At 40.0% G+C, this 22,641-nt stretch overlaps 2 protein-coding genes across 3 annotated transcripts; one reads left to right on the plus strand and one right to left on the minus strand.

The window, feature by feature from the left end:
- On the minus strand, positions 393-8,464 carry LOC110434604 (GTP 3',8-cyclase, mitochondrial). Its single transcript, XM_021458957.1, has 7 exons — positions 8,087-8,464; positions 6,541-7,158; positions 6,227-6,394; positions 5,869-6,060; positions 4,681-4,749; positions 1,138-1,222; positions 393-784 (listed from the first exon to the last, which is right to left on the minus strand). Exons 1-6 carry the CDS (start codon positions 8,138-8,140, stop codon positions 1,139-1,141), a joined length of 1,185 nt encoding a protein of 394 aa, XP_021314632.1. The 5' UTR covers positions 8,141-8,464; the 3' UTR covers positions 393-784; position 1,138.
- LOC110434567 (wiskott-Aldrich syndrome protein-like) lies at positions 19,432-21,248 on the plus strand. 2 transcript variants are annotated; one of them, XM_021458838.1, is made up of 3 exons: positions 19,432-20,497; positions 20,585-20,759; positions 20,862-21,248. In XM_021458838.1, exons 1-3 carry the CDS (start codon positions 19,740-19,742, stop codon positions 20,898-20,900), a joined length of 972 nt encoding a protein of 323 aa, XP_021314513.1. In that variant the 5' UTR covers positions 19,432-19,739; the 3' UTR covers positions 20,901-21,248. The 2 variants fall into 2 exon arrangements, with proteins under 2 accessions (XP_021314513.1, XP_021314512.1); XM_021458837.1 differs by having other exon boundaries at positions 19,453-20,497; positions 20,858-21,248.

Genomic DNA, 22,641 nt, shown 5'->3' on the forward strand with positions numbered 1-22,641 from the left:
CATTAGCATAATAAGTCGGCACGGCTTGCCTTGTTAAGCTCGCAAGACAACTCTTAAGAACTATAACCAATGCATAAATTTGTAGCTAATAATTAGTTCTATACAACCATCGAGCCAAAAGAAATTAATACAGGCACCAACATTGTACAGATTATTGCAGTAAAATCAACATGTAGATCCCACATACTTTGTACTACCAGATCCACCCATTTGTACAAATAAATGATTAATTGAGTTAAAGGCTTACCCATGGATAATTCACTCCCATACCCTCCTCCTCATTTCTATTGGATAAAAAGAAAAATTACCCATACCCTACCCAAATGAGGTGTGAATACCCACCAACAGGTATAATTACCACCATAATTCAAAAAAAGGCATAATTACCACCATTATCTGAAATGCTTATATTTCTAAAATGGGAAACAAGGTTGTACGATTGATCTCACGGTAGCAGTTTAATTCACAAACTGTGAGGTTTCAAAAGATAGCTTACACAACGTGACATTATGACTTATGAGCATACAACATACAAGTATACAACCAAAAACACCTTTGCACGTGAAGACTGAGTTTCTGTAATGCTGTTCAAGTATATGGATCTATTTTAATGACTGCAGTGACCATATACTTCACTTCCTCTAATGTTTAAACCACTCAGGAAAAGTTGGCCCATTGCGTCAGAAAACTTTTTCATGATCGGCCATGTAAAAACAAGGCAGCAACCCAGCAGTTGACAATCCATTTTATTCGTTCACATTGGACATGAGGAAATTCTGCACACCTGATTTCAAATAAGAGAAGATACACGTGAATTGAATGCTGAATACATTTGAACACCGGATTCCAAATCAATTCAATATCTTAAACAGCAGTAAAAATCCATGAGATGTTTAAACTGAGGAGTAATCTCATGAAATGGTTTGCATAATTTTGTTTCTCATTAGAAGTTAGAACATAAAAGGGACTGAAAACTTTCCTGCCAAAGTTTGAGAACCACCAAATTGGTCGTGCAACAAGGCAACTAGAGAAGGTGCAATGTAATAAATTATCTCAAATATCAATCTTGTCGTGTCCGTGAACAACCTATTACATAGTAATTGTAGTAAAAATGTACACATGTTGATTAGAGGATACCTCAGCCACCTATATGTATCATGGGTCTATTTGCTGTCTTGGCAATATCAAACATCCCAGCATGTTTAGCTTTCTTCCTTTTAACCTGAACACAGGGAGGTCAAGCCATTAAACACGATATATATTTGGTTAGTACCCACATAGTAACAGTGACCTCCAATCATTAGTCAAGCTCGTATGAAGTGTCCCAGGAATGGTAAAACATACTGCCAAAAAGACAATTTCAACATCCAATACAAGACAAATACTGTAACTTTAAAACAAGTTGATACGCAAGTAAGAAGGGAATAGTACAAATTCAATACTAAAATAATTAAAAAGAACAGCAGTTTTAACATCCAATACAAGACAAATATTGTAACTTTCAAATAAGTTGGCATCTATGACAATGCACATATTTCTCCTCAAGAAAGCGGGCAGCGCTTTCTAGTCATTCGGAGGGTCCACGATATTAAAAACATTTACATCATTGGATTTCACTTCTACTGCTCCAGTTTATGCCTACAGATCATTCAGAGTTCCTAGCTAGCATTTCGTCCTCCAGTTGGATGGAACCATCGAAATCCTCGTGCAGTGATGAGAAATTCTCTGGGAAAAAATATCTCCATCTCTGAAACCATCCATTCCCTTGGACCCCCTCACCTCCGAGAACGATGCTGTCTCGCCCGCCCGCACATCCACTCCCACTCCCACTCCTCTATCTCGCCATCGCCTGAGTGAGACAGAGAACCTGAGCTTCTTGCTTCAGTTCTATGCACGCTCAGCCATAGTGTCTGGCAACGGTGTCGTCGTCAGCGGGCGCACGTCGATTCCAACTGGAACCGATATCTACGCTGATGGATAAGTTACTCGCCCCGCCGGATCTGTGCAGGGCGCTGGTAGCAGTGTAGCACGAAATTCTAAAGCGTGCCTGGGCACGTTGGAGGTGGCCAGGCGCAGCGTCCTGATGGAGGCCTGGAGGGGGCAAGCACACGGGCCCAGATAGTGGCTTCCTTGTCCAGGCCAGGAGGGCAAGCACATGGGCCCAGATAGTGGCTTCCTTGTCCAGGCCACTATGGATATTCCATCATCGGCAACCAACTCCACTTGTGACTTGCCATGGGTCCTCAAGTGTTCACCAAAATGCTTCTGTGCTGTTGAACGTGTGGTTGAGTGATTGCTTCTACAATGCAAGTGAGAGAAAGTGGTCCTCGAGATACAAGTTGAGTTCAGTGATTGTTTCTACAATGCAAGTGAGAGGAAATGGTCCTCAAGATACAAGTTGAGTTTATTACGAGAGGTATTAGTGTCTTTTGTTTCCATTATCTACTGTTTGATCAATTTGTTGTTGTCCTCGCATCAGCTGGGATTGTTTGATCATTTTCATTCTTTTTTTTTGTGCAATGGAGCATCAAGAAATCCCCCAAAACTGGATACTTGGTGAGCTTCAAGTTACAGAGAGCAAGGTAAGTTTGATTCAAATTTTATTTTTCACTGATGTTCCTTTTTTGTGTGTGTTTTTGGAGGCTGAACTCCTTTTTTTCATTTCCTCTGTAAATATGTCTGGCAAACGTATGAGTTAGCTTTGCTGTTTTAGTTCCTTAATACTATACATTCATGAATGAAAAAATAGAAGTGAACAGGGAAAATTTTCAAATTCTCAATCAAATTGATATTAGGACCTCAGCCTCAATGCTCACCATTTATGTATGCTGTTCCAAAGGAAAACAGGGTAGAGGACAAATGAGTGTTGTTTGAATCCAAACTACATTTTGAGCACTGGATCAGAACAGTAAAGCACATTTACACTTTCTTCCTTTTACTCCAATGTCTGATTAGGAAAAGGGTGTTCATCAGCCATGCAATTTGGATATCATTTTTTTTCTATAAACTAATAATCCACTACCTCAAATTACAATGTCCTAGAAGCTGAAGCAACAAGAAAATGGTTCAGCTAATGAAAGACACTCACCTTTATGTTACAAGTTTTTTTACATAACTTTTACGAGGCTTTGTATCTATATGACTTTTAATTACAGGCTGTTGATGGATAGGAGTGTAGAACTCTTAACAGAGATGTGGGCATCAACAAATATCACAGGTGCTATATCTTACAAATTTTCGTGGCACAAATTTCTACTTGCTCTTACCACTCCTAAAGTTTGACTGTCCATAACAATCTTATTACTCTTTAACAATTCTGTTTCATCTTAGTAAAGAACCAGACATGCTGAGTTAAGGTATCTTTCAGTATCATGAAATCTGCACCCATAATTGAGCATATCATTTGTATTTGAAACTCGAGTCGTAATTCTTAACTCAGAAATAATTAAAATAGTAATCAGTCTGCATACCTGCCACTCATCCAGTCTTCTATCTTTATTATTAGGTAAATAAGGCTGCATATGCATTTGGATAAGTTTTGGTGGGTCAAGTAGTTCTTCCCACATCGTTGAGATCTATGCGTGAGTCAAATGGATTTTTTCCTTTTCTTAGTGGAGAAGATTTGTATTTAGAAATGGAGCTCATTTATATTTTCAGGTGCTCAACAGATATTTCCAGCTGGGTGGCTGGGTGTGGTCCCTGCAGAGGCTAAGGAATTCAATGTTTTCAAAAATGGCTGGTGGACAAATTTGTTGATGTTCGGAAGAGAATGATTCCGATGTTGAAAGGCTGGGCCTTGTTCTGTCTGACCAATAAGCATTTGGAGGCTTACAATACAACCAGTTGGTCTCAAAAGCTGGAAGACCGGCAAATATGTAGGAGCTGGTGGGAGCTAGCAACAACCGGAAGGAACAACATGTACTGGAAGGAGACTGCTGGGGTGGATGGACATGGGAGACTTTTCTGTGCTCTGAGCTGCACAGTGGTGACATAACACACTGTTCAAGAGATGAGTTGTAGCGATATTTTGTGTGGTGTTGTCTTCATTGAAGCATGTGAGCACCGTTAAATTTGAACCCAGGATTGTAATAACTGTAACCCCAAAGAAAAATTATACAATCGTGCACAAGTCCCTAGTAAGCAATTGAAAAGGGAATAGTGCAAATTCAATAATAAAACAATTAAAAAAAACTCCACCAAGTTACCTTTCTATTCCCTCTGTCCAGAAAGGATGCAATTCTAGAATAGTGCTAAGTCAATCGATATGAAATTTGATCAAGTTAATATAAAAAATGCTAATATTTATCATACTAAATAGGTATCATTAGATTTGTCATGAAATATATTTTCATAGTTTACCTATTTGGAGTTGTATATATTAATATCATTTTTCTATAAACTTAGTCAAAATTATGATAAATTGTCTTTGAGCGGACCTAGAATTGCACCCTTTTTGGGACGGAGGTAGTAATTAAGAAAAAAGAACCAAATTCGCCTCAATGAGGACTTCAGCTTCGGTAGCCCGGGCATATCTGCACCCTTAACCAACTGAGCTAGGTTCAATAATCCTCAAAATGGAAGCAGACAAAAAAAAAGGCAAACAAGTTCAAATCTTCAAAAAAATCAAGCAAAAGCATGTCATACTTCCTACATAGTAACCTAGTAAGTTTGTTTACGTACTGCAGCACCGATTATCTCCTTCAGTCCAGCATCGTCAACACCAGTACGGATGGGTTCTCTCAAACTCACCTGTAAAAATCAGGACAATCGTACTAAGATATTTGTATAGTAAGGAGCATCCATTTCTCCTTCTATGCAATCTTGTCCCGTATAGCCAATGAAATTGAAATAAGCTGGAGAGTGAGATTTATTCTCTTAAAACAAAGAAGATTGACTTCAAACAGGAACTCAAACATCAAGGATGCTACACCTAACAAACTTTTGGTTTACCTCCTTGAAACCTGATTTTGAGACTGAAAAATAAAATAAGTAACAAAGCAGTTGATGCATTTTAGACTTGAACAAATTTAAATCACACAATATTTGTCCACAAAAGAAGTATCATGTTTGGAATTGCTTAAACATAATAAAGTTCTGAAATAAATTATCTAACAAAATACCTCAATTACAGCTAGGTGGCTAGGTAGATCAAACAAAAGCTGCGAAAAGAATTATCATGGCCTAAAATTGCATACTTGTAACACCGTGCCCAATATGTTGTACTGATTCTAACTCCTTAACCAACACTCATAATGACTCAATGAGTACAAAAATAATTTTGATGGAATACGAAGTTGAAAAAGTAACTTCAGCCTTTAATTCAGTAGTTCATTTTCCAAATTACACAAGGACCAGAAACATTACAAAGGTATATTATCATCACATCAGGTGACCATAAACCACTACTGTCATGGGCAGCCAACAGGCTGCCAGGGCCGATGGGCTAAAAGTTCGGCCTAGTTATCTTTATAAGTTTAGTTATCTTTATATTTGCAATTTATATTAGTCCCAGATAGGTTATTTAGCAAAAGAGGTGAAGTAGAAGGGATATAAATATCTATAGACTCTATTGATATAAGCAAGCAATGAATTATGAAGAAACAATTCTAGTCTCCCTCAATCTCTCAAGCTCTTGGCAAAGCATAAGGCCTAGTTATCTATCCAAAATATCCATCACCATAACAACTACTGCCACAGGGAAAACAACATGACCATGAACTAGCCAACCATAGCAAACTCAAACATTGGCTAGATCTGTTTACTGATACTTTTATATTAATGAACCCAGTTAGCACATTAGCAAATTACATGAGGAAGAAAATCAGAAACATGAATCAATGCCATAGCAGTAAAAGCAGTACAGCATACCTCTGAGGGGCCAAATAAGCACACCTTGAAGTTCCCATCAGCCAATAACCGTAATCTATTGCAGCCAGCACAAAAATGTTCTGTCATTGATGTAATAAAAGAAATTGTCCCAACATGTCCATCAATCCTGAAATTCTTTGCAGTGTCTGTGGGGTGATCCTGAAGTCTCTCTACTCCTTTATAACTTTGCCGCTGATCAAAATGGATGCCAATGAAATCAGTTATTATTCCATTAGAAGGTAGGTAGTAGCTTACATGATTAAATATATTAAGAAAAGATTCAGTATATGATGCCATAGTCCATAGATAGACACTGGCAGAAGAATATAGTAGTGCACTTTTCAAAAGTGTACCTTACCACTTTGTCCAGCATCTCTGCATAAGGAACTAGCTTCTTCACATTCCAAACATTACCATCAAATGGCATAAACTCAATAAATCTAACATTGATGGGCTTGTGTCTCGTCAATTCAACAAAATTGCAGATCTCATCATCATTTATACCACGCATGATGACACAGTTGACCTGGGTAAAGAAGAAGTGTAGAAAAATAATTGAGTGAAACTAAATACTATATGTTCATTCTGAGAATATGTTACCATGGTAGAGAAAACACATGACTCGATAGGATTGCACGAATCGTAGCATGCAAAAAGGAAAAAGCTAAATACCTTAACAGGGCTATACCCAAGTTCTACAGCAGCATCTATTGATTCCAAGACCTTTGAGTGTCCTTTACGCCTTGTCATGAACTCAAACTTTGCAGGTACTAGTGTATCTAAACTTATATTTAAAGCATTGAGTCCACATTCTTTCAACTTTGGGAGTTTCTTCGAAAGAACAATTCCATTTGTGGTCATTGCAAGAGTTTTCAGTCCCTTCAAACCAGAAAGATGCAAACAAATATCTTCAATATCTTTTCGTATGGTAGGTTCTCCACCAGTTAATCGGATCTTATTCACACCCGAAGTAACAAAAAGGTCAGCGATTCGAATTATCTCATCATGTGATAGAAGCTCCGACTTTGGTGTTAGTTCAACTCCTTCAGCAGGCATACAGTACTGGCACCTCAGATTACAGCGCTCGGTCAAGGAGATCCTCAAGTAATTGTGGAACCTCCCAAATGAATCAACAAGCATTTCTGATGATGATGATGTTTCTCTCGATAAAACATCTGGATCCGTAGCACAGGAAGTAGCACACGTACTTGAGCACCTTTGGCTGTCGGTGGCTCTTATTGAAGAGGAAACATTGACCAAACATTGGAATCCTGCCTTCATAGTATCAACCTGCAAAATATTGTGAATTATTTAGAAGTGGCCAAGAACAAGAATCGGACAAAATAACATATTGGCAAAATGATTTGCTACAACAAAAAGGTAAATGCAATGCATGTTTGGAGCAAAGAAACAAGGTCTCGAGAAGTCGAGTGTGTTCCAAAGTGCTTAAGAAACAATCTTAGCTCCTTTTCAGTAATAACCAACAAGTTTAACAAGCTTTTGAGCCCTTAACTATCCCAACCTTAATTAAAACGTAAATATGATGGAATAAAAATAATACACTACATTTCGTTACTCCATCCATACATTCAGATAAACTTTATTGCAGCAATAACTACCCCCCCCCCCCCCCACACACACACACACACAACTGAATAGTACTGAAATATACTTAACCAATATGATGCACGAACTGAACCCACAAATCAGTTGGAAAAAGTTGTAGCCTCAAGCAGCCTAACAGAGATATACAGAAGTACAGACTAATCACCAAATTCTTACAGAAGTATGCTGAAAGCATTTCAACCAACAACTAGGAAGTGTGGCAGGAATCCTACTGATTTTCCCCCAAAAGAATCCAGCGACAGATGAATAGAAGATTGTACTCATTGAACCAGCAAAGAACAGTTTACAAATTTAACGCCAGTAATTAAGTTTTCTGGTACGACTTCATGCCGAAACAATTTCACAAAACTGAGTTCCAAAGGAATAGCTTTACTATCACTTCATTCAATTAGGATCTGGCTGATTTACCTAAAGCAGGGGAAGGAAGCAGAACTTGAACTACTATCTTATCTATAGCACCAATCGAGCCAAAGGAAACACACGGTAATAATGTGTAAGAAGCTTAAAAGGACTAGTAGCAACAAGAACAAACCCAGCAGCAGGACCGAATCAAGAAACCCATCCGCCTAAGGAGTAAGGAAACAATACTCACCGTGCGATCCGGCCGGCGGCGGCGGGCCAACTCCGAGACGCAGCGCCGCATCATCTCGTCGCCTCCGAATCCGAAGTCCTGGAAGTCTGGAACGGATAGCCGGACAAGAAGAACAGCCGGCCGCTGATGCCGCCAGAAAAGAAAGAGTCAAACCGTCCCAGAGACGCTCTATCCAGCAGTAGTCTCAGCCGCTCAGGCGAATGACGAACCCGGCTAGGCGGCCACGCGCCTATAATCAGCGGGCAGGGCAAGAGCTCGAAAAAAAAATCACTTTCCTGGCGGCTGATGAAGAGAAGATAGAGAGAATCACTCCCCACGTGCTGCTGCTGCGAGGCGGGCGGAGAATTTGGCGGTTGCAGCGCGGAAAGGGCGAAAGGGAAAAAGGGGAGGAAAAGCCCGACCTTCCCTTCTTGGCCTTATTGTTTTGTTGTGTCCAAAATAACCCTGATGGTGGTGCGCTCTCTATTCCGGTGATAATCCATACAAAACCAAACTTGTAGATACCCAAAACCCAAATGATATTCAAAACCCGCTTTTATGGCAACATAATACTCCTCTGTTTATGAAAGAGTTAATTTTTAGAGTTGCCCTAAGTCAAACTTTTTAAACTTTGACTAAATTTCTAAAAACAAATGATAAGATTGATGGTATCAAATTAGTATCATTAAATTTATCATAGAATATATTTTTATAGGATGCACATTTTATGTCATAGATGTGGTTAGTCTTTTTCTGTAAAGTTAGTCAGACTTAAAAAAATTTGTCTAGCACGGATTCTAGGAATTGATTCTTTTATGGACAGGGAGAGTAATAGTTATTTAGCAATGTTTTTCTCTCATAATAAATCAGTTAGTAATACTTTATACCATGACGTCTTATCTCTGTGCTCCAGCACCCACATCGTGGCCTTGTTTAGTTCCAAAAATTTTTTGGTTTTCGGTACTATAGCACTTTCGTTTTTATTTGATAACTATTGTCTAATCATGGATTAACTAGACTCAATAGATTTATCTCATGATTTACAGGTAAAATGTGTAATTAGTTTTTATTTTCATCTATATTTAGTGTTTTATGCATGTGCCACAAGATTTAATATGATGAAGAATCTTGAAAAAGTTTTTGATTTTTAGATGAAGCCCATGGTAGATTCCTCAAAATCGCTGTTCACACACCATCCAGCGAGGGCAACTCCTGGTTTCTTCTCTCTGTTTTTGGGATCCATCAATTTTTGGATAAAGTCTTTGACAATCGAGGTAACAAACTCTGACTCTCTAACAAACTCTATCCAATCTTATTGACCTCAAACTCTAACAAACTATCCAATGTTCCCGAAACTAAGGAAAGAGTTCCCTGAGCTACCCTCCTGGGTGCGCCTGCGCCTGGTGTTTGCGACGGGGCTTAGCCCCCTTGCCGATTCCGGCACTGATAGCTTTTGCCCACCATAATATAAACACTCATAACACATGCACACTTATTCCTATGAACACACGTGCGCAAATCCTACCCTTACCTCCGAAAGACTAAGACGGCAGATCACAAGATTCACGAAATCACCATAGGCGTCTCACTGTCGACGGTGACGTCGTTTACCACTGAAAACATAATGTGTTAAATCCCGGAATAATCCAGGAAAATACGAGCACACATCAAGTCGAGAACTTGAACCAGATGGATTTATAGATTCACCGTAAAGAATCGAACCAGTTAATCTATAATCAATGCGCTCACTTCGCATATATTATGGTGTGGGTTGAAAACTACTAAGAACCGTGGGCTAAGAAATATTTGAGACCATTCCAAGGCCTTGTTTAGTTCAACCTGAAAACCAAAAAGTTTTCAAGATTCCCCGTCACATCGAATCATGTGGCACATGCATGAAACATTAAATATAGACGAAAACAAAAACTAATTACACAGTTTAGCTGTAAATCACGAGACGAATCTTTTGATCCTAGTTAATCTATGATTGGATAATATTTGTCACAAACAAACAAAAATGCTACAGTACCGAAAACTTTTCACTTTTCCGAACTAAACAAGGCCCAAATGAATCCAAACTATTTCTAAAAAAGATGACTGAAACCAAACCATTCTATTAGGACAACTCATGTCCCCTACCCAAAAGACCTCAAGACGTTGTCCCCCAGCCCACGAGACCTCAAGACAAAACCAATCCAATAAAACCGTGCTTAGAAGTTAGAACATGTATTTTATTTATAAAAATAACTATGTCGCCCACTATCCTGATTGTTGAGATTTCTTCCCATCGACCATAATTGAAGTTCTCAATATGAGTCAATAATTTTACCTACTCTGGAAAATCTCGATAAAAATATTGAATGAAATAATATTTACCTATGTCACACAAGTTAGACAGTAGGAGAATAATATTCACCAATGTTGAATGGAAGGCTCGAAATGATCCATGGTGGCTCGTTAGGTACTTGAGCCAATTGTGTATATATACCTTGACCAGGTAACCAAATTCATCGTAGAGGGTGCAGATTTTAGGAATTGCTTCACCTCCCGTACATGTTGTGGTTGAATATATGGTCATCTAGGTTCATGGGCGTTTGGATGACTTCGATTGAATCGACAATGCTAGGGTGGTGATCCATCTCTTTAATTTTCTCCATGGAATCCTCTATGTGTTGCTAGTTCTGAATCATAGACTTAATCTACCAAGTGCCAGCAAGGTAACAACGTTGGTCAAACCTAATTGATATCCATTGCATGAAATCAGACTCATTTGGTGGACGGTCTTCACTCAGCGCTCTTGCAGTCCTCTAGTCAGGTGCAACATCATTGTTCTTCTCCTAGACGTAGTTGTGGTAATTGGCGTCTGGCAACAGTAGCTTGCATTACTCTAGTTTGGTTCCAGTCTTCCCGGTAATTGGCGTCTATTACTTTTACTCACGGCCAAATTGTGGGTACACGGCGAAGCTTTGCCGTGACTCAATCTTGACACACGGCAAAAAAAAAGTGACAAACGGCAGGGGACGGCTTGACGGCGGGGTTTGCCGTGTGCCAGGGTTGAACATACGGCAAAGTCTCAATGTTTGCCGTGTGCCAGGGTTAGACACACGGCAAACCCCTTTCCTAGGTTTGACACAGATAAAAACAAAAGAAAATCCAAAAAAATCTTAAAAAAAGGGAATTTTTTTCATGAGGCCAGCGCCATCCTCTACCTGTTGGCCAAGTTCTGAATTTTTTGCGTCTTTGCGTCCCATAACCATTACACCACACTATAACAAACTTGTGTTTATATTGTATTTCGGTTCCTCAAATATTATACTAAATTATGTGTAAATTGATTATTTGAGATCCTAAATGATTTCAAATCAAAAAGTTGTCAACTACAAAGTTTTATAAATTTTGGGATCTACAATTTTCATTTAGGGAGTTTCTCCATCCGAGGTTGTTTACAAAATTTGAATTTCAAATTTAAGAAATTCAAATGTAGTTTTTGCATGACAAGGTGATTCACAAAACAAAAAGTTGTCAACTACAAAGTTTCATAACTTTTTGAGATCTACAAAGTTTATTTAGAGCGTTTTTTCAATGCTGAAAATAATTAATAAATAACAAACGATTCCGAAAAATTCTTAAATTTGGACACGACATAACCTATGTGGTGTAGTGCCTATAGAAAAAGTTTTGAAATCAAACTCAAATATGAAAGTTGAATCTACTCCAACTCATACTCCTTCACTCATAACTCTGTGAAACTTCTCCGGAGATTGTTCGGTTTCTACACATCATACGTGACAACTTGTTCGAAATCTTTCCAAGCTTTTTCTATGGCCTCTATGTATGATAACATGACATATGAGTTTCAGGATTTATGAAATAAAATAGCATTTATTAGAAGTTTTGAAAAGTACCGACGCACGTTCGGCGTCGTGTCTTCTAACCACGGCATTCGAAAGTCATTTCCGTTTTGAATGTGTGTTCTCAGACAGGGTTGGGTAACATGAATATCATTTTTCCGATATTTTTTTCCAACTATTTCAATGACTCGTAGTTCAAATTTGACCACACCCGAAAAAATGAAAATAAATGCTGTTAATTGCAAAAATATAGCAAACATGTTTCAAATTTTATGAAATTTGAGTATGGAGTTACAAATGGTGATTGTGTAGAGAAGAAAAAATTTAGAGGGCAAAATCTAAAAAAATAAATTGTTTGTCGTGTGTTACACCCCGGGCACATGGCAAAGTTTGTGTTTGCCGTATGCCAGCCTCAAGCACACGGCAAACCTAGGCTTTGCCGTGTGCCTAACGGCCGCACACGGCAAAAGTGACGACTGGAGGTGGGCGTTAGCGTGGGATTAGCTTTTGCCGTATGTCCTATTTTTACCGTGTGTTGCTCACGATAAAGGTTTGTTCGCTATGTGTCTGGTGTTTGCCGTATGCAACACACGGCAAAGGCCAGATATACCGTGTGCCAGGCGTTTACCGTGTGCGTGGGCTGAGCACATGGCAAACCCGATCTTTGCTGTGTGTTGCTCACGGCAAACAGACGAGCACACAGCAAAGGCCGGCTCTCCGGTAGTGTGTGATATTGTGCCTTCGGCATAAACTTGTGCTACTCCTTTAGCTGGAACTACATAATTTTAGGCATGAATTAGGGTAGGCAGGTTAGATGGCTCCATAACCACATTTCACACTAATCTTGCTTGTAGCTCTTAAATCTATAGTGTTCTGAGGACTTTATCGGTTCGAGTGTTGATAGCTTCAAGAAGCATCCCCATAATGAAATAATAGAGGTGCTTTGTTGCGTCTCTCTGTAATGCAAGGTAGAAGGTTTTGATGATCACTTCAAGGGGCATTGCCCAAATTGGATCTTGATCAAATAAATTCTAGAACCTCTTCTATGCATCAATGAGGTTTTTTGTCGTCCTTTTTCGTAAAGTTAGTTGTCTCGCTATGAAGCCTTTGGATTCTAGGTAGGAGAAAGAACCTTGTGTAGAATTTCTTCACTAGCCCGTCCCTTCTTCCTCCTACGCTTCGCCTTAGCTGATTCAATGAGATGCCATTTACACGGTCGGCGCAAACTAAAATCACTATGTCTTTCTCTCTCCTCTCTGCCTATAGACTCTTGAGATAATAGTATTAGTGTTAGATCTACTCCCTTTGTCCTAGATGTCTGTTATTTTAGTTTTATTTGGTGTTAAATTTCTCTAGCTAATCTTATACTCCTATAAAGCTAAATTTTACTATCTGTTTCTCTTAACATGCAAACTAACCATCTAAGCAATCCACTATCACACAGAATTAAAAATCTACTAGCCTATACAATTATAGTGTCTACGTCAGCAAGTCACTATATTTCTCTCAAACAGGCAAGCTATCCAACTAAGAAATGCACTATCACACATAACTAAATTTTACTAGCCATACAATTGTAATGACCACATCAACAAGACACATAAATATTTTTTGTCTACATCATCATCTCATGTGATTCACCGTATTTCAACAGCAACGCGCTATATATTCACCTAGTTTTATAATAACTAAACTTATATACAAGCTCATCGCCACCAACGATATATAATATCAATGTAGTTTTAGATCTACAAAACATATCATTGTATATTTATTTGATAGTGCGTACTCCCTCTATCCATTTTTAATTGTTATCGTTGGTGTACGTGCTATAAGTTTAACTCGATTTATATAAAATACGTGTAACATTTGTATCTCCAAATAAATTTATTAAAAACTAGATTTAAAGATCTTTCTAATGATACTAATTATGTATTATAAATATTAATATTTTTTAATATATAATTATCGGCAATTATTTTTCGGGAAGTGCAAGCGTCAATTAAAAAGGGACGGAGGAAGTAGATGCTAGTAATACATTTTTCTGACCTAGATGAAGTCAATATGCATGTTTAACTAAGAGTAAAAGTAAAATACGATCTATGATTGTAGCTGTGGCAGAACCACCCTAATTATATGGCCCACATGTACTTGACATTGTCCTTAAGACCTTTGACTACTGTACATGAGAGTCATATAACTTGGATAGTCTGTCGGGTGCCCTCGGAGGACCCCGAATCATCCACATTTTAACTCATACAGGATCAACATGGAGTTACCACAACATTACAACATTTGTTACAAAAATAACTTACATCAGAGTGCGGAAGATTTATAACTTAATTTACAACATATGATGAAGTAGAAACTTAACTAAATTTTTAAAAGGTGTGTAGAGTAGCGGAAGCATCCTAGGTGAAGCTTCTAAGGTAGAAGAGGTGGATAAATCATGTCGCGCCCACCGACATGACCTCCATTAGCAGTCTAAGTCAGCACCTGCAACAGGGGTTATAAAACCCTGAGTACAAAAGTACTCAACAAGACTTAACCGACTAGAAAAGAGGTGAAGCCTCAGGTATGCAGGCTATAGGGATTCAAGGTAAAGCTTTAGCAAGATCAAAGCATTTCTTTTGCATAAAAGCTTACTAAGAGTAAAACCTACTTTCAAGTTTTAACTCAAGGTTATCATTTATGACTAACCAATTATTATCAAGCTTCCAAACCATATCTTTCTTATACCAAAGATTCACTTATTACTACGATGATGGTACGAGGATTGAGGCTCCATATCCGAGGAAACACGGCGATTCGAATCGATTAAACCCAGCTGGGGATTCAGTACCACACGACATATGTAGAACTTAATCTTGCATATGTCAACCTTTTCTATAGATCCTCCCATACAAGAATGGGTCCGCGTCACCCGAGAGTACAGTACACCACCATCCTACAGCCAATCTAGATGTTTCCCGGTCATCTCAGATCCGTAAGGTGGGTACACGCTACTCTCGCCATCTCTCCACTCCCACTACGCGGTTAGCCGTTCTCAAGTATCGGAATAGCTATAGGTAAGGCTTACCACCGCATGTGGGCTGTACTCAAAGTTCTCAATCACAACAGGCCAATCAACGGTACGGTCCTTAATCGACACAGTTGGAGACACTACTTTAAGACTCTATTCTTAAAGCAAGTCCACCGACCGGTCTCAAGTTGAAACATTATTGACCATAAAAGTATGCCACAACAACCCTTCAAACTTTCTCATTTGAAAACCTATCTAATAAGCAGGGCTAAGCATACTAAGCATTTTCATAAAGCAAGTACCAAGGTTAATATTGAAATCATCAAGGTAGATAATGCAGCAAATAGGATTCACTCAACTCCTATTCACCTAATGCATCATATTAACTCAAGTGATATAAATAACTTTATGAAAATACAAGGATAGGGTTTAATGTCCGGGGCTTGCCTTGGCTGGAAGGGAAGTCCGACAACTCAGCAAAACCAGATGGATCCACAAACTCGGAAGCAACCCACTGAGGATTAGATTCCTCCAGAGCGTAGTCTACACGTAGAGTTGCATATGCATGATCAATGAGATGTTCATGACATGATAAAGACAGGTTACAAGTTCTTGGATGATAACAACAATCATAACTACCTCGAGTACAACTTACCTTCACGGTATAGAAACAAACTAACTTAGCTATCAAAACATAAATTACTACTAAGCAAATTTTATCATCTTCATTAAGCAAGGTTGTGAAGCTATCATACAACAAAGATCATTTATATGAAATAAACCATAGCATATCATGCCAAGTAACCACTGGTTGTCAATCAATCCCAAAGATCAATCAAAACCTAAAATGATTAGGTTTTCTATTTATCTTAATCAATTCTTAATTAAATATTAATGACAGTAATTAAGTATTAACATCAAACAACAATTAAATGCCAAAGGTCATTAAGGTTAATGACCTCAGGTCATCACACAATCCCAAAAGCACTCAAATTCTAATTTGGAAATTAAGTTACTCATTATTTAAGTAAAGGCTAGCTAAAAACAATAAACTCTATTTGCACACATAACCAGGACAGCAGCACATACACAACTTCGTTCAACCATAATTAGAGATCCAAACATCCAATAAAGGTGATATTAGACTTTCTGGAAAGCTTAGATAATTTTCTACAACTTTGTTATTATCTTCGAGAACTGATTTAAAAGATAAAATAGCCAAACAGCATGAATAAACAATTCTGTCCAGACTTTGGACAGAATCAGACATTAAGCTTTATACCTCTATGACCAGAGTTCTAGATCACCAAACGTCATGATCCATAACATTTTAGAAAGCTTATAAAAATTACTACAATTCATCTTTTATCATAAAAGCATGATTCATAAGTTTAGTAGGTTGAAATTGCACAACTACAGAAACTGATCCAGGATTTGACAGAAAGAAACCATTTCTGAAACTTAAATTTAAACAGACATCACTCAGAAACTATAGGGCCAAATGCCACCAAAATTTAACACCAGCTAGATACATGAATTCTATACAACTTTGTTATAGACAAGTTTCATATCCAACATTATTTACCTAGAGAAATTCATAATACTCCAGAAACTGTCGAGAAACCACTAATATTTGAATTATAAAGAAATAACATTTTGTTTATGTTCCAAACTTGAACCTGGGCAAAACCCAGCTCACCAAAAGTTGAAATACATCAAAGAGATACTAGAAAACATCATGATCATCCCTAAATAAATTCCTTTCATGCCTTTATTAATTTATTTAGGTAAATAGACAAAGTAATAACCATATATCAAAAGTGCACAGTAAAATCTGAGAAAACTACAGAAGCACATATATGCTCTCCAAAGTCTACTGTATAAATTTCATACCATTTGTATAAGTATAGCAATTTCCATGAAAAAGATAAATTTCCATCACAAGAAAGCATGTAGCAACAAGATAAATAAGAAACTCGACATTTTCTACAAACACATAGCTAAATTATGTATCTGTATGATATAAAGACCTCATATAAAGGCAGAGGAACCATATTTTACATTTATTTATTTTTAGTTTAATTTGAAACTATTTAATAAGCACTAAACAAGATAAATTAATAACTTAACCATATATCATCTACTGAACATGAAATTTTTACTGTAACACTCACATAACATCACGAGAACACCATAAAAATTTCAGGGCAATAGGATCTACACAGAATAAGATATGAATTTCTCCTTTTTAAACATAATTAAAAGGCATAAATCATAACCAATTATTTTACTACAAAACATGGTCAGTTTCATATTTTTAATAAAAACTAGACATCTCAAGGAGCACAACAAAATTTGGTTCACCAAAATTGGAGTTACCAAACTCCAGATATGAATTTTCAAAGATTCAACAAAACATCTACAAACAAGTCCTTATAGCACTATTCACCTGAGTCACAGCCTGTGCAATTAGACCCCTGGAGAACTTCCAATTGTTGCGCGTGGTCCCTGGTCGCGATTCCAGAGCAGAGGATGTCGGAGAAAACCTGATTTCCGGCCCGTGGACGCTTGTTGGAAGCGAGGGAAAGCATTGGGGAGCATCCTGTGGCTCGCGCGCTCGCGCTGGTGTCAGCGGCTTGGCCGGAGAAGGTCTGTGGCCTCCTGGCCACGTGTGCAGGCGGCCATGGCGGAGCTCTGTGAGCGGAAACTGGCTCACGGTTGATCCCGACGAGGGGAGAGAGCACTAGCTGGCCTACCCGATGCGCAAGGATGCTGCGGAGCTGAAGAAGAGATCAACTAGGCTTAGGTGTGAGGAGCGAGATAAATTCCGTCGGTGACCCAAGGTCACGGCGGCGGACAGAAAGAGGAGGAGCGAGGGTAAAGCTCTGGCTCCCTTTGGATGAGGATGCCTTCGACTCGTCCATCTCATGGTGACAGCAACCACGCAAGCAGCTGCGTGCCAGCCATGCCCATGGCAACGTGGGGAAGCAGGGGTGCCGGACAGAGTCGCGGTGCTCTGTTCCCAAAGGAGAAGTACTGTAGCATGTCCTTATCTCCCTCTTCCTTATTTACCAAATTACTTTTTATTTTGTGTAAAAACTCAGAAATCTACCAAAACAAGAAATGTGCAGCACAAAATTTACTACAACATTCCTTTAAGGCTCAAATTCAGATTTTGAAAGGAAGGTGATGAATTTAATCAAAACAGTTTGAATTTCACATTCCAATTTGGGGAAAAATTCCAATTTGAATTGGGGCAGAATAGAAATTCCAAAATTACTTTTGATTTTTCTCAATAACTTGAAAAATTCCCAACATAAAAGTTGTTTAACTTTTTGAGATCTACAACTTTTATGTTGGCCACTTTTCAAGATTCCAAATAGATTTTGAATTGGGGATTCAAATTGGAAAAGGGGACAATTTCTGGAAATCTGTATTTTCAAAATTACTTTGAATTTTGTACTGAAATTTCAAAAACTCAAAACACCAAAGTTGTACATCTTGACAAGATCTACAACTTTGCTTTTGAACTCAACCTCAAATTTTACTTAGTTTTCAAATTGCACCAAAGGGGGCAAAAACTGGGGTTGAAATTAGGGGTTTTTCTTAGCTATTCCCTTACCACCTCCTTAGCTAGGGATTAAACAACCATCACAAGCATCACTTCACAAGATAAACACACTTTAATTCCCTAAGCACAATCAACCAAAATAAACTTATTTTAAGTTGATGCATAATGATGTGCTTAACAAATATGCTTTGCAATGCTTATGATGACATGATCCAGTTTTAGTGTTCGTAACATCAAGGATGTTACAGTAACGGAGGAAGTAACATTTAGGTCCGAAATCCAAACTTGTCGCAAACGACGCGAGTGCTAAATGCCGCCCTAAAATCTAAATTTGCGGATATTCTGTTTTCATTTCTTGAAACTTTAGGCCTTGTTTAGTTCATGATTTTTTAGGTTTAACTACTGTAGTACTTTTATTTATATTTGATAATTACTATTTAACCATAGACTAACTAGACTCAAAAGATTTGTCTCGTAAATTACAATTAAATTATATACTTCGTCTCAAAAGATTTATGTATAACTCTAAAGATTTAATACGATGAAGAATCTTGAAATTTTTTAAAAATTAAACAAGGCCTTAGATTCGGGACCGCCTGAATTAGGATGAAAAGATTTAGGCCTTGTTTACTTTCTAAAAATTTACAAATTTTTTCAAGATTCCCTGTCATACTAAATCTTGCAGCACATACATAGAACATTAAATATAGATGAAAATAACTAATTACACAATTTACCTATAATTTATAGGACAAATCTTTTAAACCTAATTAGTCCATGATTGGATAATATTTATCAAATACAAACGAAAATACTATCATATCTACTTTACAATTTTTTTTACAATAAACAAGACGTTAAGGGAGCGAGCTCCCATCCACAAAAAGGGCGCGCAAAAAAACCTAGAAAGAAGATTTCCTCCAGGGTCTGATTTAGATCTAAAAAGTTTTTAGATTTTATTTGTATGTAATTATTATCTAACCATAGACTAACTGGGCTTAAAAATTTGTCTCAAAAATTATAAACAAACTGTGTAAGAGAACTGCTCCGGTACTCCTCTTTTTTATAATTTGCACGAATCTCAAAGCACATGATTAAAATATTTAATTATTTTATTATTTTGCATCTGGGTCCTGCCTGGGCTCAGCCCGTCCAAGCCAAAGCCCCGGTCCAGCCCGTCCAAGCCCATCCGGATCACAGGGCAAACACAGGGACGGCCACTAACGGGAGATGCAAGCGTGCACTGCAGAGCCGCCGCCGAACTCGTTTTTGACGCCATGCCAGGCGCCGGCCCTCAACGCGTTGTGCCACCGGTGGCAGGAGGCGGCCGGCCGCGGCCTGCTGCGACACCGGCGACTGGAGGACGTTCGCCGTGCCCCGCCACGACAACAGCCGGGGGAGGCGCCGCCCCTCACCCCGTCGCGCCCCGTCGTGACTCCTGCGGCAGGACGCGTCGGTCCTCAGCCCGCCGCGTCATTGGCCAGGGGAGGCGCTGTCCCTGACCCCATCGTGCCATCGGCGGCAGGACGCGGGCGTCCGCGCCCCGCAGCGATGCCGGCCCCGGGAGGCGCCTGTCCGCGCTCCGCCGCGCCACCGATGAACGGCGCCATGCCGCTGGACGGAGGAGGCGTCGGCCCTCGCCCCGTCGCGCCAGCATCTGCACCGCACGACGTGCCACAGGCTAAGGGAGTTGCCCGCTCGCGCTCGGCCGGGCCACCGGACGGGATACGCCTATCCACGACCCGCTCGCGCCAACGAGCCGCTGGTGTCGCTGTGATCTGGGAGCCTCCAGGTTTGACGGCTGATCCCCATTCTCCCCCAATGCCAATTCGTTGTGGCGGCAACGGCATGGAAGTTCGTCGCCAACTATTGTCTGATTTTGAGGAATGCGAGGATGGTCAGCGCGACGGGTGTGCCATGGACGGTGCTGCTAGCCCCTTTGATGAGGCCGAGGCCATCCACGGCGGTCGAGAGGGCATGGAAAACAGGTGTGCATCATGCTTTATGTCCAATTTGTTGTGGTAGCATACATGGTTTTAAATTGTAAGGCCGAAGCTGAAATAACCTCTTATTAGGGATATTGGTGATACTGGATGTGAGGAGAATTTATTCTTTGATCTTGGGGCCGGTGATGATAGTAAATCTGAGGATGGTGATGATAGTAGGTTAGATGATGCGGACACCTCTATGAATACAAGTTGTCCATTGAAAGGCAACCATTCTGGTGGTGGCGAGGCCAACTATGGAAAGGTATAATTAATAACAATATCAGTTTTGTGCAACTGATTTTAATTTAGTAATGTATGATGTCAAGTATTGAGCAAAATATTTGACATTTTCATTTGCAGCAAGGTGACACGTACAAGAAAATGGATGAGTTCTGGAGCATAGCAAATTAGACTTTTTCAAGTGAAGATGAGGCATTCATATTATATAATAATTATGCAAGGGACAAGGGTTTCAGTGTTAGAAAGGAGAAAGTGAGACGTAGCGAGAAGTCAGGGGCAATTGTGTTCAGGCGGTTTGTGTGTTGTAGAGAAGGCGAGCGAGATGAAAAATGGCTGGACAAGAAGGAGTACAGCCGTAGACCACGAGCCCTAACTCGAATACTCGATGTGATTGCAGAGCATTACTTGATATTAGACTACACAGATCTCATGGAGTATGGTACGTGAATAATTTTGTGGATGAGCATAACCATCACCTAGCTATGCTTGATCTGTGTCCATGTAGGGAGCACTTCTGCATTGATTCACCCTGTTATATCCTCTGATCAGTGGTTTTGTCAACCCTGGAAGAAGAACGTGAAACGTTAGTCCACGTTTAGAATACCCAATCAGAAACTATGAGATGAGAACACAAACCTTGAAGATACCCAATCAGTCAATGCTCACATTCAGGGGTGCACGAATACAAACCACGGAGATCTCTATCGAAACCAATCTTAGCGGTTGATAGCAGGTGAACTGAAGACATGCTATAGGCTTTGGTCAGGCATTGGTGCTCAGTTCATACTAAATCCATATCTGTTTCCAGAAAAAAGTCTGAACCCATACTATTCGTCTAAAGTATAGATATTAAACAGGACTGCTACAGCTAGTCTAAAAGTAGTTTATTCTTCAGTTTAGCCAGTGCAAATGAAGGACCAAAACAATGTAACTGTTATGCAAAATATATTGACTAGGAAAATGAAGATTCATTATAATCACCGCATCATCAGGTATAAGAACAAGACACGAGATACTGCAGAAAGACAATACTATGTGCATATTAGAACTTCTACAAATCAAATCTTCATAATTCAAAGATAACATGCAGAGAACATTTGGAATGTTATTTTAGCATGTAGGTTAAAAATGTACTACTTCAAACCACTGACTCGGTATCAGCAGAATAGACAGCTAAGCTGACTAAGAAGTGCCCAGCACTTCAGCAGTACACATGGTGCGTGGAGGATGCTGTGGTCGAGAACCGGCGGGGTCAACAGTGCGAGGCCGCGCGCCGTCTAGCCCCACCAGTTGACGAACACCATGGCGCCGAAGCGGATGCCGAAGTAGCCCCGCCGGAGCTCCCCCTGACGAATACCGACCTGCGGGTCTCGCGCGTGGAGGATGCTGCGTCGAGGCACGGCCGGGGCCGCCTCCTGCCGCCGGTGGCGCCGGGGGTGCGCGGACAGGCGCCTCCCCCGGCCGGTGTCGCAGCGGGGTGCGGCGGACCTCCAGCCGCGGGTGTCGCGGCGGCTCACGGCCAGCCGCCTCCTGTCGCCGGGGGTGCGCGCAGGGTGAGGGTCGGCACCTCCCACGGCCGAGGCGGGGCGCAGACCTCCTCCAACCGCCGGTGTCGCCGCCGGCCGCCTCCTGTCGCCGGTGCCGCGGCGGGGTGAGGTCGGACGGCGTGGGAGAAGAGATGGATGGCGTGGGAGGAGGGATGCACGGGACTACGGGAGGTCGGGAGAAGTAGAGACTCCTTTTTTCCTAGCAACGCCGTCTCAAACGCTCCAGCCAAGCGGATGGGCTGGACCCGGGTCTATGCTTGGACGGGCTGAGCCCATACGAGACCCAGATGCAAAATAATAAAATAATTAATTTACTTAACCAGCTGCTTTGCGATTCGTGCAGAATTTGAAAAAGGG

This window comes from Sorghum bicolor, chromosome 4, assembly GCF_000003195.3.
Source record: "Sorghum bicolor cultivar BTx623 chromosome 4, Sorghum_bicolor_NCBIv3, whole genome shotgun sequence".
Lineage (NCBI taxonomy): Eukaryota > Viridiplantae > Streptophyta > Magnoliopsida > Poales > Poaceae > Sorghum > Sorghum bicolor.